Here is a 22,586-nt window from a genome sequence, read left to right as displayed (position 1 = left end):
ATGTTCTTGTGGTATGAAAGTCTGGACTAGAGTCTAAATTTTACATTGTTTTCCAAAAATGAATAACATTCTGTCGATGGTTTATTTTTCTTCATGTAAAAGGAAATGAATTTACTCAATGTAATACTTAAAGAGGAGCTAGTTTCTACTGATGCATTTTAATGAATATTTATATATGTACACACATATAGAGACACACACATATATACATATACTCAGAGCAGGGACCGAGTCAACTATTGCTCTTTTCCTTTTCAGTTCCATCGTACTTCCTGGGAGATACTATTCCACGTACAGATTAAGCCTGAGTCTAGGACCAAAGAAGAGAACATTGGAGAGGGTTTCCTAAAGCATTAGTTCATGCATTACTCCAAAGGTGTTAGGTTTTAAGCAATGACGAGGCACTAGCTAGCTGGTTTAGAGTCCAAATCTTATTAGTTAAGTGTTCTTTTAAATTAACGCAGAAGAACGCTTCCATTCAGACAGCCCCAGTAAGTACACCCTTGTCTCCAGCTTCTTCTTCAGAACACAAATACAAGGCACCTTGCAGTGAATTTGCTTCTGGGAGGGGTGCCCCTGAACTCTCCTGGATTAGTCTTTCTGAAGGTTCTGGAGAATTCTCTCTCCATCTTGGACTTGAGTGCTGTTGGGAGACTTCCCATATTGAAGGACATGGAGAAGGAAAACCCAGAGCAGACCGAGAGAGGGGATCCTCTTGGAGGCCTACTTCTTGGATACACCTGTTGGAAAGCACTTCCTTTTCCTTTGAATTCCGCCATTTCATCCTTCGGTTCTGAAACCAAATTTTCACCTATTGATAAAATAATTGGAGAAAATGATCACTTGTTCCAGGTTATTTCACTTTAGTATTTTAAGCTGTAATTGCTTCCACTATCCCTCCTACAGAATTCCTTAGTATGACAGCCAACCTGGCAAAGTTCCTGTGGCTTTTCACATGGACTCCTTCAAAAATGTCTGAGAACTAACTTACTCGCATGTAATATCTCCACACACACTTCTGAAACAAAATGACTGTAGTAAATTGGTTACTTCTTGGGAAGTCTGATATCTTTCAAAACTGACTTGACTCTTTTTATTTTAAAACATCACTTATTCTGTGATAAATTATTTATCCCAAGGAAATATATGGACTAGTAATAGCACCTAAGTGTTTATTTTATGCCAGGCATCGGACTACATAGTACAGTAGGTGGATTTTACAATTTGATCCTGACAATCCTGACAATGGCTGTAAGAAGTCCTCATTTTGGGCCGGCCCGGTGGCACACTGCTACAGTGCGCCGCTTGGGAGTGCGGCGGCGCTCCCGCCGAGGGTTCGGATCCCACATACAGACCGGTTCCCGCTCACTGGCTGAGCGAGGTGCGGGTGCAACACCGAGGGTTGCAATCCCGTTGCCGGTCGGTCTGGTACGGGCGCGACACTGAGGGTTGCGATCCGTTGCCGGACACACAAAAAGGAAAAAAAAAAAAAAAGAAGTCCTCATTTCACATGTAAGAACACTGAGATTTGGAGAAATTGACCAGCTCAAGTTCACACAGCTGGTAAAATGAAAGTGCTTAGACTAGAACCCATGATTGTCTGACTCCAGGGCCCAGGCTCTTGTAAACATTCAGTAGTTTTTTGAGACTAAATTAAGAATATATTTTATAACACTTTGATAAATTGCACTTTATACAGTTTTCAAGTCTTGATTACTCCCGGGATTTATCAAACTCTAAGCATTAGTCTCAATAAATAACAATTGATTGTAATTAAGCCAAAAGTGCTTATGATAGTGGTTCCTAATTTGAGTCATACCTTCATATCACTCACCCAGCTCCAGTCTCTCTTTATTATTAACCTCTCTGTTTATCCACTGTGTAGCCAACTGTGCTGAGCAGAAAACTTCACAATTGTTTTCTTGATATCTTAAAAGCCAATCACATTCTTTTCCTGTGTATTACATTACATCCTTATACCAACGGTTTAGTAGATTTCTATTTTAAAACAAAAACTGCAATTTTTTTTTATCTAAAGAAATAATTATTAAAATACACCAACAAAATATTTCTCTCAATGAAAGAAAAAATTCTGAGAAGATCGTTCCAGGTTGGCAAAGCAATTTCTTCATTCTTTCAACTTGATTGGCAATGTTCAAAATGGCCACAAAAGAAATTGACCACAGGCAATTGAGTCCAACAAACTGGATCTCAGTTACAATCCTGTGATTAAGGCTTTTCATAAGAAAACAGTACTAATGTGTATATACCAGAGCATTTGGTTCTATTCATGAACACATTTATTATTTGCAGCGGGTATTTACTCCTAGAAAGCATGCCAAGTATTTCTAATGGGTTTTCACTGAGACAGTTATTTGTTCCCATTTGTGATTCCTGCCTTTTTCATCACATTTACTGTTTTTTCTTCCCTCCACTTTCCTGTACATCTGAAAATATTTGTGATATCTCAATGAATAAAAATCACAAAAGGAGTTTCTTCATAATCAATGGTGTTGGGACAAATGTATATATTTGGGGGAAAACATACAAGTTCTACCTCTTAACAAATACAAAGACAAATTCCAGATGGATTAAATAGCTAAACATAAAAACTATAAAAGTTCTAGAAGAAAATATAAGAGATTATCATTATAGCCCTAGGAGATGAATGTTTTCTTAAGCATGCCATGAAACATAGAGGCCACAAATGAAAAGACAGAGCTGACTACATAAAAATGAGAAATTTCTATACAAATAAACACATCATCAATGTATGAAAAAGTCACAAACTACTCAAAAGAATTAAAAGCAGGGACTTGAAGAGATATTTGTATGCCCGTGTTCATAGCAGCATTATTCACAACAGCCAAAAAATGGGAGCAACCAAGTGCTCATCAGCTGATAAATGGATAAACAAAACATGGCCATACACATACAATGGGATATTATTCAGCATTAAGAAGGAAGGAAATTCTGACACACGCTACAACATTGATGAACCTTGAAGAAATTATGCTAAGTGAAATACTCCAGTCACAAAAGGGCAAATGCTGTATGATTCCACTCATATCAGATGTTTAGAATAGTCATTCATGGAAACAGAAAGCAGAATGGTGGTTGCCAGGGGCTGGGGGGAGGGGGAAATTAGGAGTTGTTTAATGGATACAGAGTTTCAGTTTTGCAAGACAAAAATGTTCTGGAAACGGATGGTGGTGATGGTTGCACAACAATGTGAATGAATATTCTTAATGCAAATGAATTGAACATTTAAAAAAAGGTTAAAAGGGTGAATTTTATGTTATGCATATTTTACCACAATAAAAAAAATCCACAGACTTGGAGATTTTTGCAACATCTGTAACAGGAAAATGTTACTATTCATAATATTCCAAATATATTTATTAACAGCCAAAATAATTGCTGCATAACAGCAAAAAGACAATATGATAGGAAAAATTACACAACCATAAAAAGGCCAATTCACAAACTACAAATGGCCAGTAAATGATTAAAAATCCCTCAAATTCTTGGTAGTTAGGAAAATTCAAATTAAAAATAGCAAATACCATTGCCCTTGAGACTGTCCACATTTTTTAAAATGATAAATGGTGGATGGTTTGCAAAAAGGGACTTTTTGTTAATAAGAGTGAAAATTTGATGTAATTCAGTACTTAATTTGATACAATATTATCTCTGGAAAGGAATTTATAATCTATCACAATTTAAAATGTACATACATGTTAACATATAAGTCCCACTCCTAGTTCCCTCTTACAAAAATATTTTAAAAGTGCATAAAGATATGCAGTAGTGAAAACTGGAAGCAACTTAAAGTTGAGGATCACTAAATGAATTACGATATATCCATGCCATGGTCTGTTATAAGACAAAAAAAGAATGAAGTAGATCTGTATGTACTGACATGGAAGGATGCATTCCACAATATTTGAAAGAAAAAGAAAAACCACAAATAAATATACATTGTCTGCAGCATTATTCATAACAGCCAAAAACTGGGAATAACATGTATGTCCACCATCAGCAGAATGGACAGATTGTGATAGCCCATGTAATGGTAATACTACACAGCAATGAGGATGAATGAGCTACTGCCACATGCAACACGAAGAATCTCACAAACACAACGTTAAGTGAAAGAAGTCATATACAAAGAATATGTACTGAATGGTGCTATTTATAGAGTACCAACACAGGCAAAACTAATCCATTTTGTTGGAAGTCAGGATAGCGGATATTCCTAGAAGGAGCAGGAAGTGACTGGGAGGTGATATTCGGGGGACTTCTGGCTTCTGCTGCTTGATCTGCATGCTGGTTGTACTGGTGAGTTGTACACTTCTTCAGGAAAAGCCAAAATATGTGCACAGTATGATTCTCTTTTTATTTAAATATATATGTATACACAATTCTGGGTCTCAGCTTTTTCATTTGTAAAGTAGGGGTAATAAAAGTAGCTATTTGATGGGATCTTTGTTAGAATTAAATGACATCAGATGTGAGGGCACGTGGTAAGCATTATGCAAGTGTTTGTGTTATCGTATGTTTCTGCATATACAACCCACATACAATGACACATACATGATGTGTCAATATATTCAAACAAGAGCCATTTAAAAACAACAGTAGTAAGCAAGGAGTTGAATTAGAGGAGACTAAGATGAGTTTTCATTTTTAACTGCACTGATTTCCCTTTTGTTTGAGTTTACCATAATACCATACATAGTGTGACATGTATACAAATAACAAAATGTTAAATTACTCCTGAGATGTTCCACCATATTCAATAAGACAAAAAGCATTCTTTCCTGAGGCACCTGAATTTTAAAAACAATACAAATAACTATGTAAAACTATATGCTTATGTATAAGAAGCAGAAGATAACATACAAATAGGAAAACTGTTGCTTTCTGGAGGGTGGAGAGAGATTATAGTCACCCCCCCATACATTTTTTTTAATATGGTAGTTGCATTCTCTTTTCAAGAGTCTCTTTTTAGGAGCACGATATTTACTATCAGAGATTTTCACACTTTCTCAGAGCACTGTGAGATCAAAACCAGATACTATCCATCTTTTAACACCTACTTCTAGTTCTAACTCTGCAAAGGCTCCCCAGCCCCCCGAACCTGCACATTTTCTCCCCTCTAACTATGGGGCTTTTTATCCACACCAATGAGATGTAGGCCAGGTCTACTGAGCCCCCGTGCAGTGCTCACTCAGGCCCAACAGCTCATCTGAGGACAATTCCGTCACTAGACTCCCCAGGAGGCATAAGGACCTGTCATAAGGGTGTCCTTTCCAGAGATGTGGATTAACATAAAGCTCCACAGTTGCATAGCTTTGAGAACTACTCACCTAGCTTCCTTATTTGGCAGTATATCTAACCTACTAGGTGATGTCCCCTGTATTATTATATCATCTTACATTGTTTAACTTTTCATGACCTTCCACTAGGTGTACAAGTTCCTGTACAAAGAGTATGTCTTACTTTGCGTTTATCAATATTCCCTCTTACTGCCTACCTAACGCAGCATCTTGCACACAGTAGGCAATCAGGATATACCTACGGATTTATCTGTTACATATACACATTGCTCTGTGACATAGATGGCATTTCTATATGTTCCTGCTTTCTTAAATGAGAAACTGAGGCACGGATCAATCAATTAAGGTTATGGGATCATTAGCACCACACAGCAAGGAGGGCATAGACTGGCTGATCTGAGCTGATTGCCCTCTACCACTCCACATTCTGCTTCCCGCTACTCAAAAAAGTTTGTGCGGGTCTGAAGGGGGTTTACAGAGACAGATCACTTCCCTAGGGAAAGGAAGCAAGGTTAAGGAGAGTTTCATCCAATAAAAACTGGGTTTAATAAGGTCCCAAGTTACAAACCAGGTCATTCGTAGTGAGGAAGAATAGAACATATTGGTTAAGACAGAGCCTCTGGTAGCCCTTCAGGGCTTTATGCTAATTTGAAAAATCTAGGTGGCTGTAGGCCTGCACCAGGAAACCTAGGTTGGCAAGCAGAGTACCTTTCAGCTGCCACCATCCCCTTCGGCCAGATTTCCCTTGTACAGTGAACACCCTGAATAACTCTCCATGGTGATTCTAGGTTAAGGAGAACACAAACGCCAAAGTCAGGCTGCCTGGAGTGGGAGCCCAGCTCCAAAACAGCTTTGCAACATAACATTAGGCTTATGTTCAGTGCTCTACATGTCTTCATCTAAAAAACGGGAATGATTATTGTGCTCACTTCATATGGTGATTAAAAAGATGATTAAATAGGAAAATGCCAGTGCCTTATGATGTTAATTATTTATAATAAAGAATACTTTAAATAAAGTATTCTGGACCCCCCAAAAGCCAGAAAGTTTCATTCACAATTACACAAAACATTAATGTACAAGAAAGGTGTGTAAGTGCTGCAGATGCAAAATTACTTAACTGGATTGGACATAAATGCAAAGTGCAAAATGAAACCCATTAAGAGGTATTCATGAGTCATTCATGCTTTCATTTTAAATTGAAAATGAAGAGAAAGACAGGAGAATTGGTTTCTGCTTTTGTAAGAAATTATTTAGCCTGCTTCTCTGAATACAGAGCAAACAATTTATCATGTAAATATCACATCTTTGGCATTTCTCTTCATCTGGGAACAATCCATCAGCCCAATGGCAACAAATGGACTTATTTCCAAATAAGAACATATACGAGTATTTCTACCCACTAAAAAATTATGAAAAGTATTTCAAGAACGCCTCAGGGTCCAGCACTATGCTAGAACAAGAAATATTTGCCAATTGAATGGATTTCACTTTATTCCTTCAGAAATCAGGAGCAGTAGACCCCTTCCTGCTCATTAGTACCTGTGATTCCTTTAAGCCCAAGTTGATGGCAAGTTTCTTTCGATCTGTTTTGCTGATATATTTCTGCTTCTGAAACATTTTCTCCAGAGCCTTTCTCTGATCCTCAGAAAAGACAGCTCTTCTTAAAATGCCCCTCCGAGCTTTAGAATTAGAATCCTGTGTCAGGAGAGGCAGCACCCTTTCTTCTCCTGGGGAGGGGAAGAAAAGACAGCTCTTCTTAAAATGCCCCTCCGAGCTTTAGAATTAGAATCCTGTGTCAGGAAAGGCAGCACCTTTTCTTCTCCTGGGGAGGGGAGATACAAAAAGCCAGTTAGCTTTAAAAAGAAGTCAGTCTGTCTTTCCCAGAAGAGTACGGTATTCTCCTATCTGAACCATGGCCAAATTATCTCTTCTCTGAACTCTTCACACTTAGAGAAGTATTTCTTAACCTTGTTTTGGTTATGAACTCCTTCGAGAATCTGATAAATGCTCTTTGCCACCCGGGAGTTGGGGGGGTGGGTGGCACATATGTTTGTCCTCCTAATTTCGCCTGCTCTGTTGGAAAGTCCATGGTCTCAGGTTACAAAGCCCTACTACAGAACAAGTAGTGGGTAGTTTAAACTCTTGGATTTTCTCTAATTCCTCATTTATTTATTTACTCATTCATTTTTTCATCAAATATTTGAACACTTACCCTATGATAGGCACTCTGAATAGTATACATTCAGAAATGAAACAGATATGTTTTATTGTCCTCATTACCTGTAAAATCTAATGGAAGGGCATCCATTGAGTTAGCATCACAAGTGTGACGAAGTATTCCTAACGAGGGTACTTTGGGAACACAAATCAAGGGGTCCAGTCTAAATCTGGGATGTCAGAGAAAGTTTGCAAGAGTCCAAGATGTTTAATCTGAGATCCAAAGAGGGAGCAGAAGGACTCTCAGCCACCATCACCAGCCCCCCATCCAATTTCACTGATCATCAACTCCTTGAAGTCAGAGGCATTTACTACTTTTTCAGCCATTTTGTGGCTAGCACAATAGTGGTTCCCATCCTCTGAGAGTTCACATGCATTCATCATTCATTCATTCATTTTCATTCACTCATTCTCCTTCCCAGGTGTGGCAGGCAGAATAATGACCCTCCCAAAGATATCCGTGTCCTAATCACCAGAACTTGTGAATATGGTACATTACATGGCAAGGGGGAATTAGGGTTGCAAATGGAATTGAGTTTACTTATCAACTGACCCTGGGATGAGGCGAGTATCCTGAATTACCCAGATGGGCCCAGTGTAATCACAAGGGTCCCTATAAATAGAAGAGGGAGGCAAAATAGGAGTCCATAGCCAGAGACAGATTTGAAGATGCTAAACTTCTTGCAGTGAAGATGAAGGAAGGGGCTGCAAGCCAAGAAATTCAGGCAGCCTCAAGAAGCTGGAAAAGGCAAGGAAACCAATTCTCCCTCAAGCCTCCAAAAGGAAAACAGATTGCTGACACCTGGATTTTAGTCCAGTGACCCATTTCAGGCTTCTAACCTCAATAACTGTAAGATAAGTATGTACTGTTTTAAGACACTAAATTTGTGGGAATCTGTTACAGCAGCAAGAGGAAACTAATTCACTGGGTATCAGGTTCACAAGGCTAAATCCAGCTGAGACCATGGCCCCTGCCCTAAAGAAGCTTATCTTCTATGGGAGGATGGACACTCCATAATGCAGGCACCAGGAGAGCTGGGACACTGGTTTACAGTTGTAGCTGATAACATTTTGGTGCCTGATAATTATTCAGTGAATAAACTAGTAAATGAAGGTCGTAAGTACTAGACCAGAATGATCTGCAATGTGCTCTGGCATTACAAAGGAGGAAATGATGAGTTCAGAGAAAACAAGTTTAGCTAAGTCTAAAACAACATTCCAGTCAAAGAGAGAAAGAACCAAGGCCACCCCAGGCAGTGGCTAGCATGTCTGAAGAATTAAGGCACAAAGGAATAAAGTCCATACAAAGAAAAGCAAGAAGTCTGCAAGGCTGGGGAAAGGCATGAAGCAGAGATTGTAAGCTGGAAACCACATCCAGCCTGCAGATGGGCTTTGTTCAGTTGTAGATGTTGGTTAAGAATTCTGATTTAGTTGTCTAGATTTAGTAACTAGAAGGTTTCATGTGAAGCCCAGGTTTCATTGCCTCTTCAGAGGTAACTACACTGGGGGAAGAGCTACCAGAGTGAGTACCAGGCATCCCTTTTAGATGGAGTATGTGGCCCCCAATTTGCCATGGCCTCAGCTGGATTTTTTACCTGCCCGGCTCTAGCACAGAGACTACAGAGTGGAATGGAGCTAGAGCATAGAGAACTGCAAAGGTTTGGGACATTATCTAGTAGGTAGTGAATATCAAGAGAAGATGCTCAAGCAGGGCAGGACATGATAATAATAAACATGCACCGAGCACTCATTCTGCACGGTTAAGCGGACAGTTAAGCCACTAATGTGCATTATTTCATTTAATCCTCATGATGAATCTATGTCATAAATGCTACTGGTATTCTCCTCATTTTACAGAAATAAAATAAAACTTAGGAAGGGTAAGTAACTTTGCCTAAGTAACTTTGTCACATAGCTAGGGTTTCAAATCAGCCAGGAAGCTGATACCAAAACAAGTCCTCTCAACCCTACACAATACTGCCATGATCTGATTTGTACTTTACAAGGAAAATGACAATAAACCTTGTCAATTTTGTGTCTTTCCTATTTGCTTCTTTCCAATATGATAGCTTCCTTTCCTATTTGTCTAAAATATTACAAACATATCCTGGCTCATCTCTCGGCCCTGGGTTACACCTCATTCCAGTTCATCCTCACAATGCGACCTCACTGACCTCTCCCTCTTCCCTCCCAGTTCTGTAGCTCTGCATCTCCTTAGGAATGTCATAGCCCTGGGATGTAATCAAGACCAATTCTTTACAAACGTCTACTTTCATTGATGCCCTTTCCCTTCATCCTCACATGGGATCTTGATTATTTCCCCTTGTACAGCACTAATTCTTTTTATCTGTCTCATGCCGAGATCATATCTTGAAGACAGGTTTTGTCAATTGGATTCACTATTCTTTATCGGAGATTTAAGAAGTTTTATGAAGTACTGATCAATGATAAAAAAAAAAATCTGAATATCTAAACATGTTCATCTTTTTCTAAATGCTTTTCTTCTCTGAACATTCTTTGATATGGATATCTTGGAACTGGCCCTTCTGCATTATTTCAGAGTACAGATCAACCTGCTGGGATCATGTCTCTCCTGGAAGCCTCCAACAAAGGACTTTGGAGTATGGAAGAAGTGGGTTTAGATCTCGGCACTTACCTGCATGACTTAGAGCAAGTTACCTAGTCTCTTTCAGCTGATCTTATAAGGCTGCTCCAAGGATTCAATGAAATAGCATAAGAAAATTTCAGTGCCTTGCATACATCAAGGATCCCACAAATCTACTTTACTTCCCCTTGTTGAATTTCATTTGATCCTCACAAGAGTCACATGCCATGGATATCCCTCACTACAGATGAAGTGTGAGCAGTCAAGGTCCAAAGCTACACAAATGACACAGAGCTCAGCTGGCACCAAAATGTTCTGAATTCAAATTCTTGGCTCTTTCCTCTTGTATTAGTCCATTTTGTGTTGCTGTAACAGAAATACTTGAGACTCGGTAACTTATAAAGGAAAGAGGTTTATTTGGCTTACGATTCTGGGACAGCTGCATCTGGCATGGGCCTCAGGCTCCTTCTACTCATAGCAGAAAGTGGCAGGCAGTCGGCGAGTACAAGCAGATCATGTGGTGAGAGGAGTCAAGAAAGAGGAAGCAAGAGAGAGAGAGGAGGTGCCAGGGTCTTTTAAACAAGAAGCTCTCACGGGAACTAATAGAGTGAGAACTCACTCATTTATCCCCCTTCCCCCAGGGAGAGCATTAATCCATTCATGAGGGATCCACCCCCATGACTCAATCAGTTTCCAACACTGCCACATTGGGGATCAAAATTCCACATGAGTTTTAGAGGGGACAACACATCCAAACTCCATCACCTCTGCATTACGGCATTCTTAATTTGTAAATGTATCCAATCAAACATTTCTAGAGCCATAAGTATTAAAAATTAGGATAAAAAACTAAATATCCAAAGGCAAAAAAAGCTTGTAAGTAAATCATCCACTTGGTGAAATTTTAAAGAACCATTAAAGATGAGGACTATGAAGATCAGGCAACAGCAAAGAAAATACATTATAATTTTTTAAAGCATGATACATGAGATGTATACTATGCTTACAACTAACTAAGAATGCAGAGAAATGAAGATTAAAAAGGCAAAAATAAACACTAAGATAGGCTATTAAAGAATTACAGACAAATAATCGTTTCCCTGTCTACATTTTAAGTTTGGTTTTCTTTTCTAATGGAAACAAGCAAACATTATAGCAACTTTTTGGGAATAACTAGACAGAGGTATCGAGCTCTTGCTGACTGACAATTGAAGATGAATCCATTCCATCCTTAAGGTCTTCAGACTTGACCACGAATGGCCCAAGAAGAGCACAGTCGTAATAGAGTGAGATTACTACGATAGAGTAACCACAGACCATAGCACAGAAGGCATGTACAGCACTGAGTCTGGGAGGCCAACAAAGTAGGCCCAGCAAGTAGAATAGCAATTCCTCCTGCTGGCAACCTAGGGAAAGACAGGCAGAGCAGAGGGATTAATATTTGCAGAGGCATGAAGCCCAGTGAAGACAAGTATGAAAAATGATGGATCTACGAATCTCACACAGCCTGGTGTTTCCAGATTGCAGGTATGACTAGGAAGAACACAGAGATAAGCTGGGAAGGTACATTAGGACAAAGGTGACTTAAACTAGTTTAGGTTGTAATTAGTCAAGGGAAGTCTTTCAAGAAGGACATGACCAACCTAGCATTTTAGAAATGCAAACATTTTCTGAGTTAATAAAACTTTTTACATTTAGAGTCCAAAACAAATTTACAGACCTGTAAAGGTAGAGTAAAAAATATCCACATTAATGATTTTTTCTAAGTACAGTTTTTATAAGTAAGGCTCAAAATTCCACCTGTTTTAGCCCCTTCATCACCAAGGTCTTCATGGTAAAATTAAACAATGGGGAAATAAAATTTATTTAAATGCCCCTAACATTTTTAATAGAAACCCATATGTTTTCCTAATGAACTATTTTTAAGTAATGAAAAATAAGATTCCTATCATGGGAATCTACAAATAAATTATTACCACCATTGTGGTAGATACTAACGTTTTGTGGGGCATGAACCCAAACCAGACCTCAATCTCTAAAAGAAAGACCTGGAGGGGTTGGGAGGGCAAAATGGTTAACTCCCGGGTCTGGTCCTCAGGTTTCCTGCCCTATAACAAACACAAATATAACCAAACCAACAAGCAAAATTATGACAAAGATAAAGAATATCACATCCTTCCTTTCTTTGCTGGTTGCCTGTCTCGGGTTCCTACAAGAAGCATATTACAAACCTGCTTCTACAACCACGGATGCTCCGCCCCGTGTCTCAGCCATGCGTCTTTTATGGGCTATCTCTGGATCTAACCATGAACCACACTGATGAACCTACACCATTTTTATACCCTCTAAACCTACAAATAAGTGACCAAATTTATACCTGGAAAACACATATTAGGATTTCAAGAGCTTGGTGGTGACTCAAAAATCTCTCAGAAGCTACTGAAAAGCTATGAGCAACAAACACTTCCAACAATTCCTAGATTCATGACAAATGTCTGAGTTGTATGGAGACTTCCAGGTGACAAAAAAAAATAATATAAAAATAAAAATAAACATATACATAGTATAAGGCATATAGCAGAAATAAGGCTTTAAAAGCTGGAGTTACCAATTCAAGGTGCTACAGGCTCTATCAATTTGAGGATATCATTATCATAATTTTATAATGCAACTTCCATATATTTTAGGCTCAACATATATATTTGGACAATTCAATGATGTATGTGTCAAGTATGTGCATCATGTCATATAATCCTTATTAACGATCTCTAGAGGTAGATATTAACATCCCCATTTTTCATAGGAAAAAAACTAAGGCTCCAGAAAGTTAAGTTGTGCAATTGAGGTCACACATCAAAGCAGAGCAAAGCAAATAAATACTCTTTAAAATTACACCAAAGATTGTCAGAGTTGTGAGTGGGCAGGGAAAGAGGCAGGGAAGTGGGGAGAGTCTTATCAAAAGGGCAGAATGACATGGGATAGAAAACTTTTCAAAAGCATGATTCCTGGATCCTGAGATGCTCCCCAGTCTCCATCGTCCAGAGAAACCTTGTGTGAAGGACCTAGTGAAGAGCCCTACACATAGAGGTGTGCTGTGTGTGCATGATATTGTTGAGGAGAAAAGGTGGGGAGAGACAGAGAAACACAGCATTAGGTAATCTTGTGGTAGCCATCCATCGACTCTCCCCATTGCCCCGATCTCTAGAAAACATGTCTTAACTCTAAAGACAGGGCAGTGCTATTTATAGCAGGCAGCGAGTCCTACAAAACAAAGAGGGACCCTATACAGTCACTTTCTAGACATCAGCCCAAGAGCACATAGCTGGAGCTCTGCCCTGTCTTTCCACCACTGGAATACAACAAAACCCCAGGGCGTTAACAATGCGCCAGTAATTTGTGTGATGTTTACACTCTCCTGGACTCATCCAAATCTCCAGATTATTGACCTCATTTGGGGCAGCTTCCTTTGTCTCACATCCTCTCACTTCATTGCTTCAGGAAGCCCTGTAAAGGCTCTGGACCACGCATGCCCAGTGCTGCCCTTTGTCCCATCAGAGCTTCTAAACCCTGCCGTGGTACTGGCCTTGCTCTGTTTCCTGTTTCCTACCAGCGGCCGTTCCCTATCTGGGCCACCCTGGGGTCACAGCAGGCCAGGGAGTGCTGTACGAAGGTCCCTCCTAATAAGCCATGTTATTTAAGGCTGGCTTTCTAGTTTACAGTCTTTCATATTAAAAACTAATTACTGACTTTGTAAAAACTGACTTTGTAAGAAAAGTGATAGCACAAGTCTATGAAGCACCTCCGAGGCTTTGAGTAAAAAGTACATAAGATTATTTCAGTTCAGCTCAAGCTGGAGGCTACCAACAACTCTTTCAGAAACAGAATTCTTTCATCCTTTTATATAGATTCAATAGCGTCCCAGAGCTGGAAGAAACAAGAGGTCATTTGTTTAATCCAGGCCTCTCCAACAGGCCAGCTAAAACGCCATCAGCCTCCATTAACTATTTCCTCAAACACAATTATTTCAAACCCAGTCTATGTCTCTCCTGCCTGGAGTCAGCTTTCCTCAAATGCGGAATGGTTCCTGTCTGTGAGCAGCTTTTCCAGCAGCAGCATTCCTAACAGTTGCAACTTCCTGTTTCCTGTCTTTCAGGGGTTTCTCTTCTAGAGTCTTCTCTTCCATGAAGTGTGTCCTTACCCTTCATATTTTCGTGTGTGTGTGTGTGTGTGTGTGTGTGTGTGTGTGTGTGTGTACATGCTAGTGTGCATCTTATGTAATTTCTGTAGATTTAAAGTTTGGAGAGAGAAGATATAGCATTTGTCTAACCTGCGCTATTTTAAAATCTATCCTCCAATCTCTATAAATCTGGTATTTGGAAATGCTAATTTCTGTAGATTTAAAGTTTGGAGAGAGAAGATATAGCATTTGTCTAACCTGCGCTATTTAAAAATCTATCCTCCAATCTCTATAAATCTGGTATTTGGAAATGCCATGTGGTAATAATGACAATGTTTATCATATAACTTGATTTGCTAGAAATTTTTCCCTTATATCAATCGCAAACTTAACTTCCTCCTAAACTGTACTCATTAGTCCCAGTTCTACCCTTTATATCTATGTTGCACACAGTAGATCTAATTTGAAGATAATTCTCACGTCCTCCCTATCATTTCTCTTCTCCAGCCCCAGAACACTCAATTTCTTTCAAAATTCCTGACTAGTCATACAGATCCTTCACTATTCTAGTTGATGCCTACCTCTTAATGCTCCTGCTTTTGTTTTTGTTTTTATTTTTATTTTGGTGGCAGGTTCTGAATCAGGATCTGAACCCTTGTCTTTAGTACAGGATCTGAACACTTGACCTTGGTGTTACAAGGCTGCACTCTAACCAACTGAGCTAACTGTCCAGCCCCTTAACCTGGTTTTTAATATAAGAGTTTGTCCAATGTACCTTTTGAAGTGGGCCCCCAGAACTGAACAGATGTAGACAGTCTGGCCATTTCAAAATTCAGAAGGACTGTGATCGCCCTTGTTCTGGACAGTCTGTTTCTAAAAGCACAATTCAACATTCCCCTATCATTATATAGACCCATCCTGAGCTGACAGCACATACCTTTCCTACTTTGTTCTGCTCAGCCCATTCTCCCCTCCCCAACTGTGTGCTTGTGCACTTGTTCCAGTGAAGCTAAAATCAAAACTTCATAAGCAGCCCTGTTAGATTTCATGTTATGTTCAGGTGAGGGCTCTAGACAAGATCAGAGACAAACCTCCCATATTGCTAAGCAGCTCCCCTTCCCCCATCACCCACCCACTTCCTGCCCTCTCACTACTGCTTAGAACATTCGGGGAGAAAAAACAAATGTTACTCCAGTACTTCCACTATCTCTCTAGAACTGCTGAATACAGCCACCAATTAGGAAAATCTATTGTCTTTAGTCTTTGACTCCTTTAAACATTCTTCTTGGTTGACCAATGTCATTTACCTATGGAACACCCCTCCCTTCACTTTTGAGAAGTCAAAACCTATATTCAACTTATCACACACACTCAATTTTGTTTTAAACGACGTCAAAAAATGCTGCACCCCTCTGAAGATTTTACAGTGCTAAAGTCAAATCCCTATAAAAAAAATATTTATATGAAGCCTTTTGTGGATTCCCATAGGTCCTGGTCAGTTTCCTCAGCCGGCTCACCACTCCAGCTGAGAGCAGTAAAGGAGAGCATGGCCAGGTCAGGTGGCAAGAATACTAATCAGAGCATTTTCCATCTTTGAAAGGGAAACTCACAGAACCAACCCACATTCACAACAATAAAAATAATGTCTCTTCCCTGCTGCCTTCAACAAAATCCTAAATTCAAACTTGGCAAGTATATTATGTTCTTTAATGTTTTAACAAGAAAAAGAAGATACTAAAATGATCTCAAAATGTAGAATATAAGCTCATCTCTCAAGAAAAATGCAGAGCAGTTTGTTCCAGAAGGGTAATTTCCCTCCTCAGATTTTTATAACGTTGCTCTGAATTTAAACTTTGTCTTTTAAAGCATAAAATTCTTAAAAGGCCGAGTTCAAGTTGGTTACTTGAAGGCAAAACAAAATAATTATCTGATTAATTCAATTAGCTAGTCTCCATAATTAAGATTCCTATACTTTTTCGGGTAGTTTCTAAAAAGTCATTATTTACATAATTTCCACAACTTTCCATTCCATTTTAGTGGAGAAATGTGTTATTTTGAAAAGAACTTTATGGATGCAATATCAAAGATTTTCCATACACAGCTTTGGGGGAGGGGAGAACTTTTACCACTGCCTTTTAATTTTTCCCCACTGTAAGGGTTGTGCTTAAATAGCCTGTTAAACTTTTTACTATATGTAAGAAGGGCACTGGATGAATGATTGTTTCCACATTGCAACAAAAAGTCATTTGTAAATCTAAGCCATTAACAAGAAAAACTAAGTCAACAATAAGCAAATGAATCATGTTAAAAGAGTCAAAATGATCTTTCTCTTGCATAATTACCAATGTGTTGATCCAATCCTACCCTTTTGAAAGAGGGAAGTCAATATTGTGAAACAATGATGGGGGCCACTGATTTCATCAGTTATTAAAACTTTTAGTATAAACCTTAATTTTGGCTGTCCAAGCTGAAACCTAATACAAGTTTACTTGGACAATTCACTTTCCTTCATTTGTACAATGGAAAATAATTTAAAACCTTGGGCATAAAAATTGTTCTTATTATTAAAAAAAGAAGGAAAAAGAAAACCTAGTAAATGCCTAAAATAAAAAGGATTACTGTGCAGATGTAAACCTTATTAACTGTTCCCTGGTATCATGCTTACTTATGTAAAATTTTTTATTGACACCATAATTCTAGCATTTCATTATTTGTTGCCAATATGTACAAACATTACAAACAAGAAAATAAGAAATTCATTTTAGAGTTGTAACTAATAATATGAAACACCAGCATTTATTAAAAACAGTTGTGGCATCTCTAAATTGTTTTATAACTCCAACTTTAGAAAGAGAGACAAACCAAGTGCAGCATTTTCTATCCTTGTGAGCTGTGCTGATTTTCAGCTTGTATGTTTATTTAAAATTGGGGGAAAAAAGATAAACACAGGACTTTATAAACCTCCAGGGATAAACACCATAATTTACAACAGTTAGGCAAAAGGCACAAAGTGGGAAAGACTGAGAAGCAGATGGAGGAAAATGAGACCTGCCTAATGTAATTTTTCAAGCAAACGAGAAGATAAAGCTATCTAGGAAACATCTTTAGCATTACTTTTATGTGCTCTATTTATTAAACTGGCCCAACTTTTTTTTCCCATTCAATAAACTGACCCAAACTTTTATGGCTTAGAGACTCTTAAAACACCACTATACAGTAAATACACACACACTCACACATACATACATGAACATCCACCTGTCACATGGAATTTTTTGGTCCATTTCCACTTACCTGAACTGTACTGCCAGAGATTTTCTAAAGTAAAAGATCAGTATTATATCAAGGTAAAATAATTGAAACTAAGTGTGGGACCTCATTTAAAGTCCACTTCTGGAATCTAGCTCCACAAGATTTAATTCTACAGAGATACCACTATGATATGATATCAGATATTTGGGTTTTAAGTCTCTACTTCAGAAGTCTTTTCCTGATACTATAATATATGGTGATAAATATCTCCTTAATTTGCATGACAGTTTTCAATTGCCCTCATAGCAGACCACCTTGAAGGAGTGAGTAAAAGGTTTAGTCATGGTTTCTATTTTTCTATTTGAATTCAATACATCCTAGTTAAATGGACAATTAATAGGTCACTTCCAAAATAGTAGTGTATCAGTCCTGGTTAATAAACAATCCCCACAGTTGATAATGGGCCCTATGTATTCAGCAAGTCCCTGTACACACTCAGCTCATCCACTAAATCCCTTTTCAGGTGGACAGGGTTATATGGGAAGATGAGCTAGAATGAGTCTATAAAAGTCAGCTTCATTCACTGCTTTATTTTTCAGTCAAGTGCTTTAAATGGTGTCCAGAAATTCGCTCGGAATGTGAGACAGGAGAAAAGACTGACACACAGAGCTTTGCTTTATGGCCATACAAAAGGGCAACTGACCCTTGCCCAAGCCTTTTCCATGTGAAATGGTTCCTAAAGTTCATCTGCAGAGTGAAAAATCGTGGTGAGGTCGCGTGTGGATGAGCCAAGTGAAAGTGACGATTGGTCATGGGTCTTTTACCCATTGTGGTTGGGTCCCAGCCATGTAAAGTGCTCTGTGGGAAAGTATCGGCCCCCTAAAGAGATGCTCAGAAGCTTGCAGCTCATTAAATGGCCAGCATTTGCTGCCTCACTTGTCAGGCATCGTTCTGCTGAGCAACTGCTCTCCTGAAACATTCATAAAACACATGCACAGAGGCAGCAGGGATCTGAATTCAACCATGATAGAGCTGTGTGCTTCAGCCAGAATCAACACTTAGTTCCCTTTCACCTGACAGAGCTGTTAACCTGAATAAATGTTTTCTCTTGAGCAACTGAAATGAATGCACCCCTCCACTGGACTACTTCATCATAAACTCAAATTCTCTGCCTACAGATTCTTACCTGACCTAGAAATCTTCAAGCTCAAGGTGAACTTGACTTTTAGTTAGACATTTTTCTTTGCATGTGCGAGTGTTTGTGCCTTTGGAAGTCTGTCATTCCCACTCCATCCCCAGACACTATTTTAAATTTTGCTTTTATAATGTTTGGAGAAGAGTTCTCTCAAAAATATTTCCTACGGCTCTGGTCAGTTTTACTCAAGATGGTAAACAGGAGGTATTTATCTCCTTTATGATCTTGACTATTTTAAATTATTCTCTATAGACACCTACCTAATGATTTTCTGTGTCACATTTTAAGCTGAATAGAAATTTTACACATCACAATTTCTTTGCCTTCCCATTGCTTTCTTTTCTCTTCTTTAAAGGAATGTTGCCACACATTTCAGAAAGAGCCAAACTGGTCCCTCTGAGATCTTTTATATCAAACGGAAAACAAGTCGCTCTCCTTGGTGTGTCAGCCCTGGGTTTCAATGCCATTAGAAACCGCTCACAATTGCTCAGTGTGCTGAGGTTTGATAAATCTCTGGAAGCCTCCTGAATAGGATCGCTGTGATTTTTTAGTGAGGAATTAGCTCCTTGCCATTGCATTACCAATTAGTTTTCCAGAGCACATTAAATCCTGCTGCTTTGGTTTACAGAATAACTGAGGCATTGCTGATGAAGCATAAAAACTTACTTGGAAAAGCAGTGGGGGATGCAGGGCGCCGACAGGACCCACCGCAGCATGCTGAGTAGAATGGCGGGGCGCTCAGAAAAAAAGGTTTGGGAGGCACTGCAGAGAAAGCATTGATCTCATTGATTAGCCATTTCTTTTAGACAATATTCAAAACTCCAGTTTCCTAAAAGTCACCAAGTAGAAGCACTTCATTTTCTGAGCCCTTACTTAGTTATAACTTGTACTGAAATTAAAGTCATTTTAAAGTAGCCTTCATCTGTCAAAGAGTTTGCCAAATAATTTCATCAAGACTTGGCAGAAGTGGGGAAAAGATTCAAGCTATTAAATACCAAGCTTAATAGGTCATTTTCTGTGTGGTCATAATTACAAATAGTAAATATCAAGTATTTCCTTAACCCTAGAGTAATACCATCCAAGAAATCCATCTGTGATGGAAATATCTATGCCTGCTCTGTCCAGTATGGTGTCCACATGTCACTACTGAGCACTTGAAATGTGGCTAGTATGAATGGTTAAGAGAATTTTTAATCTAACTTAATTTAAATAGACTCAAGTGGCTAGGGATTATGATATTAAATAGCACAGCCCTAGATATTCTACTTACCAAGAAACAATTTAAATGTTATGTACTTAAGTTTAATTTTTAAAGAGATTATATCACTGCATTATTTTCAGAAGGTTATTTGAAATATAGTTAATCGGATTCCAAAGCTGTTATTAGTTAATTTACTGAGAAATTCCATAACAAAAAAGTGGTATTTTTTAAATCACATTTAAGTGTTTCAAAGTATTTGAGAATAATCTCATTTTATCAAGAGAAATCTAGTTAGCCTGAAAGCATTTGTATTTTATAGTATAGTGAGTTGCCATATAATTCTGTTCTGCTCATTTTACTGTACTCTACTCTTTATAAAATTTTCAAGGGATATGCATGGAATAGCTATGATTACTTGTATAGCAAAGGTATGAAAAGGCGCCCCATTTTGGTGTCCAAAAAGTTCTATAAGAATTTTTTTTGAAATTTTATTATTATCATAAGTTGTTCTAATAGTTTGACTATAAAACCATCATAGCAACGATAAATCATTTCATTTGAATTGAACATTTTAAGTGAAATTTTAAACTCCATTCCTCAGTAAGTAAAAAATAGCTATGAAGAATGTCATTGAAAGTGAATAATAACTCCTTTATTGAGCACTTACTACAGGCCAGGCTTTGGTTAAGTGCCTTAACTACACCATGTCCTTTAATAAGATACAAATAAATGCAGGTTCAGATTCCCTGAAAGTGAGTACTTGCTTTTACCATGACATACCCTGCAGAGTGCCTAGCACATTCTAAATAGTAAAGTTTTAGTTTTGAAGATCATTTGTTCAGTTACTAACAGATAGGAACTTCCCTGGTTTTCACAGGGGAAAAAATTAGGATCAAGAATTAATTCTTCCTCTTACACATACAAGGGTACATCAAAAAGTTCATGGAAAGATTTGTATTATCTTTTAATTCCCTTTCTCCATGAACTCTTTGAAGTACCCTCATATAAGTGAACTGAGACTAGGAGGGGTTGAATCAATTGAGCAGGGTGAGATAGCTCATTAGCAGCAGAACATCCAGGAATCACAAGCAGCCATGTTCGGCTACAGAGCGTACTTACGCTCTGAAATCTTTGTGATACTCATCTTCAGGACTACTTTGTGTATTCAATTCTTACAGCTTTTCTCAACCTGTGGATTAGTTTTCTTTTAATTTCCACCACTCCACCACTACCACCATCACACACGCCTCCTATTTATTTCTGAGTTCCCAGCTTTGGTGTGGATTCTGGAATGACAGGTAGGCCTCAAACTTTAATGTGAATTAGAATCAAGTGGAAAGTTTGTTAAAACACACGTTGCTACTTCAGTAGGTCTTGGATGCAGCCCCAAGAATTTCTATTTCTAAGGGTTCCCTGGTGATGCTAATGCTGCTGGTCCAGGGACCAGAACCATGCTTTAAGAATCAGTGGACTAGATTAACTCTAATGGATCTTATTATGTTACCTATCTTTGTTATAAGTTTCCTCAAATCATTTATATAAATAGAAAAGTTATATATAAATAAAAACAGGAAAGAAGGGAGAGAGAAATAATGATATATAAACTACATTAATTAGAATTGATATCAAAACTTCAAGTAAGAAGTGATTTTCTACTGCAAACCCTTCCCAGTAGGTAGGTGGACGTCAGCATTTTTTTCTCTACAAAGCTAAAATTAAAATTAGACTTGATGTGTGAAGGCAGGCAATGCAAATATTCTAAATGTTAAAGGAACTTACATTACAACATTGTTTAAGAAATAAATGAGCAATGACAAACAATTTTAAAGTCTTCTATGCTGTGTATTTCTTAAGTTACTTAAAACATATCAAGATATATTTAATTCTTCCATGAAATTATAATCACAGTATTTGAAACAATAAAAGCAAGGGAATTTTGTTGAACTTAAAACTATATATAACCCCTTCCCTGCTCTCCGACATACCCTAAAATATATCTTCCACAACATATTACCTTAAAAACTAAAACATGACTTGAAAATAAATATTTTAATTATTCTCTTCATATTCAAGTGGCAGCTTTTTTCCATTCCTTAATCACATTCAGTGAATATTGTTTTTTTTTTGTTTTTGTTATTCATTTATTTAAAGAATGGCCCATTTAAGCTGCCAATTGTTCTTTTTTCCATTCCTTAATCACATTCAGTGAATATTGTTTTTTTTTTGTTTTTGTTATTCATTTATTTAAAGAATGGCCCATTTAAGCTGCCAATTGTTTTTGTTTGTTTGTTTGTTTGTTTTCGTTAAATTTTTATTTTGTCAATATACAATGTATATGATTATTATGGCCCATATTAATATGACTACATACCTTTTTGAAGGACACAGCAATTTCAAATTTGTATTTTAATCAACTGATAAGCATGTGTTTATTTTAACCAATTTCTTTGAAGGATGTATCAAAATAAATGTATTGCTCAGTAAGAATTTTATAACATTGCAGGGTCTTGAATACTTTAAAATTGCAAATTAATCATAAATGAAGTTTTCTTCCTATAATATAATGGAAACTTGTTAATATTAATGTCTTTAGT

The 22,586-nt window shown here is 37.9% G+C and overlaps 1 protein-coding gene across 1 annotated transcript; it reads right to left on the bottom strand.

Annotated features, from left to right (window-relative positions):
• Positions 1 to 149: 149 nt before the first annotated feature.
• Positions 150 to 21,136, bottom strand: DBX2 (developing brain homeobox 2). Its single transcript, XM_008587716.1, has 4 exons — positions 21,112 to 21,136; positions 19,458 to 19,553; positions 6,885 to 7,072; positions 150 to 811 (listed from the first exon to the last, which is right to left on the bottom strand). Exons 1-4 carry the CDS (start codon positions 21,134 to 21,136, stop codon positions 479 to 481), a joined length of 642 nt encoding a protein of 213 aa, XP_008585938.1. The 3' UTR covers positions 150 to 478.
• Between the last annotated feature and the right edge of the window lie 1,450 nt (positions 21,137 to 22,586).

The sequence above is a fragment of the Galeopterus variegatus genome, unplaced genomic scaffold, assembly GCF_000696425.1.
Source record: "Galeopterus variegatus unplaced genomic scaffold, G_variegatus-3.0.2 Scaffold4505, whole genome shotgun sequence".
In the NCBI taxonomy this organism is placed as follows: Eukaryota; Metazoa; Chordata; class Mammalia; order Dermoptera; family Cynocephalidae; genus Galeopterus; species Galeopterus variegatus.
The sequence above is the reverse complement of the archived record's forward strand: the minus strand, read 5'-3'. Positions and strand labels throughout refer to the sequence as shown.

Bases quoted from the DNA above. Each gene is read 5' to 3' on its own strand.
- DBX2 (XM_008587716.1), bottom strand. From the start codon at position 21,136: ATGAGTATCACAAAGATTTCAGAGC. The intron at 19,554-21,111 runs GTAAGTACGCTC...CTTTCTCTGCAG, and splicing joins TATCACAAAGATTTCAGAGC to TGCCTCCCAAACCTTTTTTT. The intron at 812-6,884 runs GTACTAATGAGC...TTTTATCAATAG, and splicing joins TGGGCTTAAAGGAATCACAG to GTGAAAATTTGGTTTCAGAA.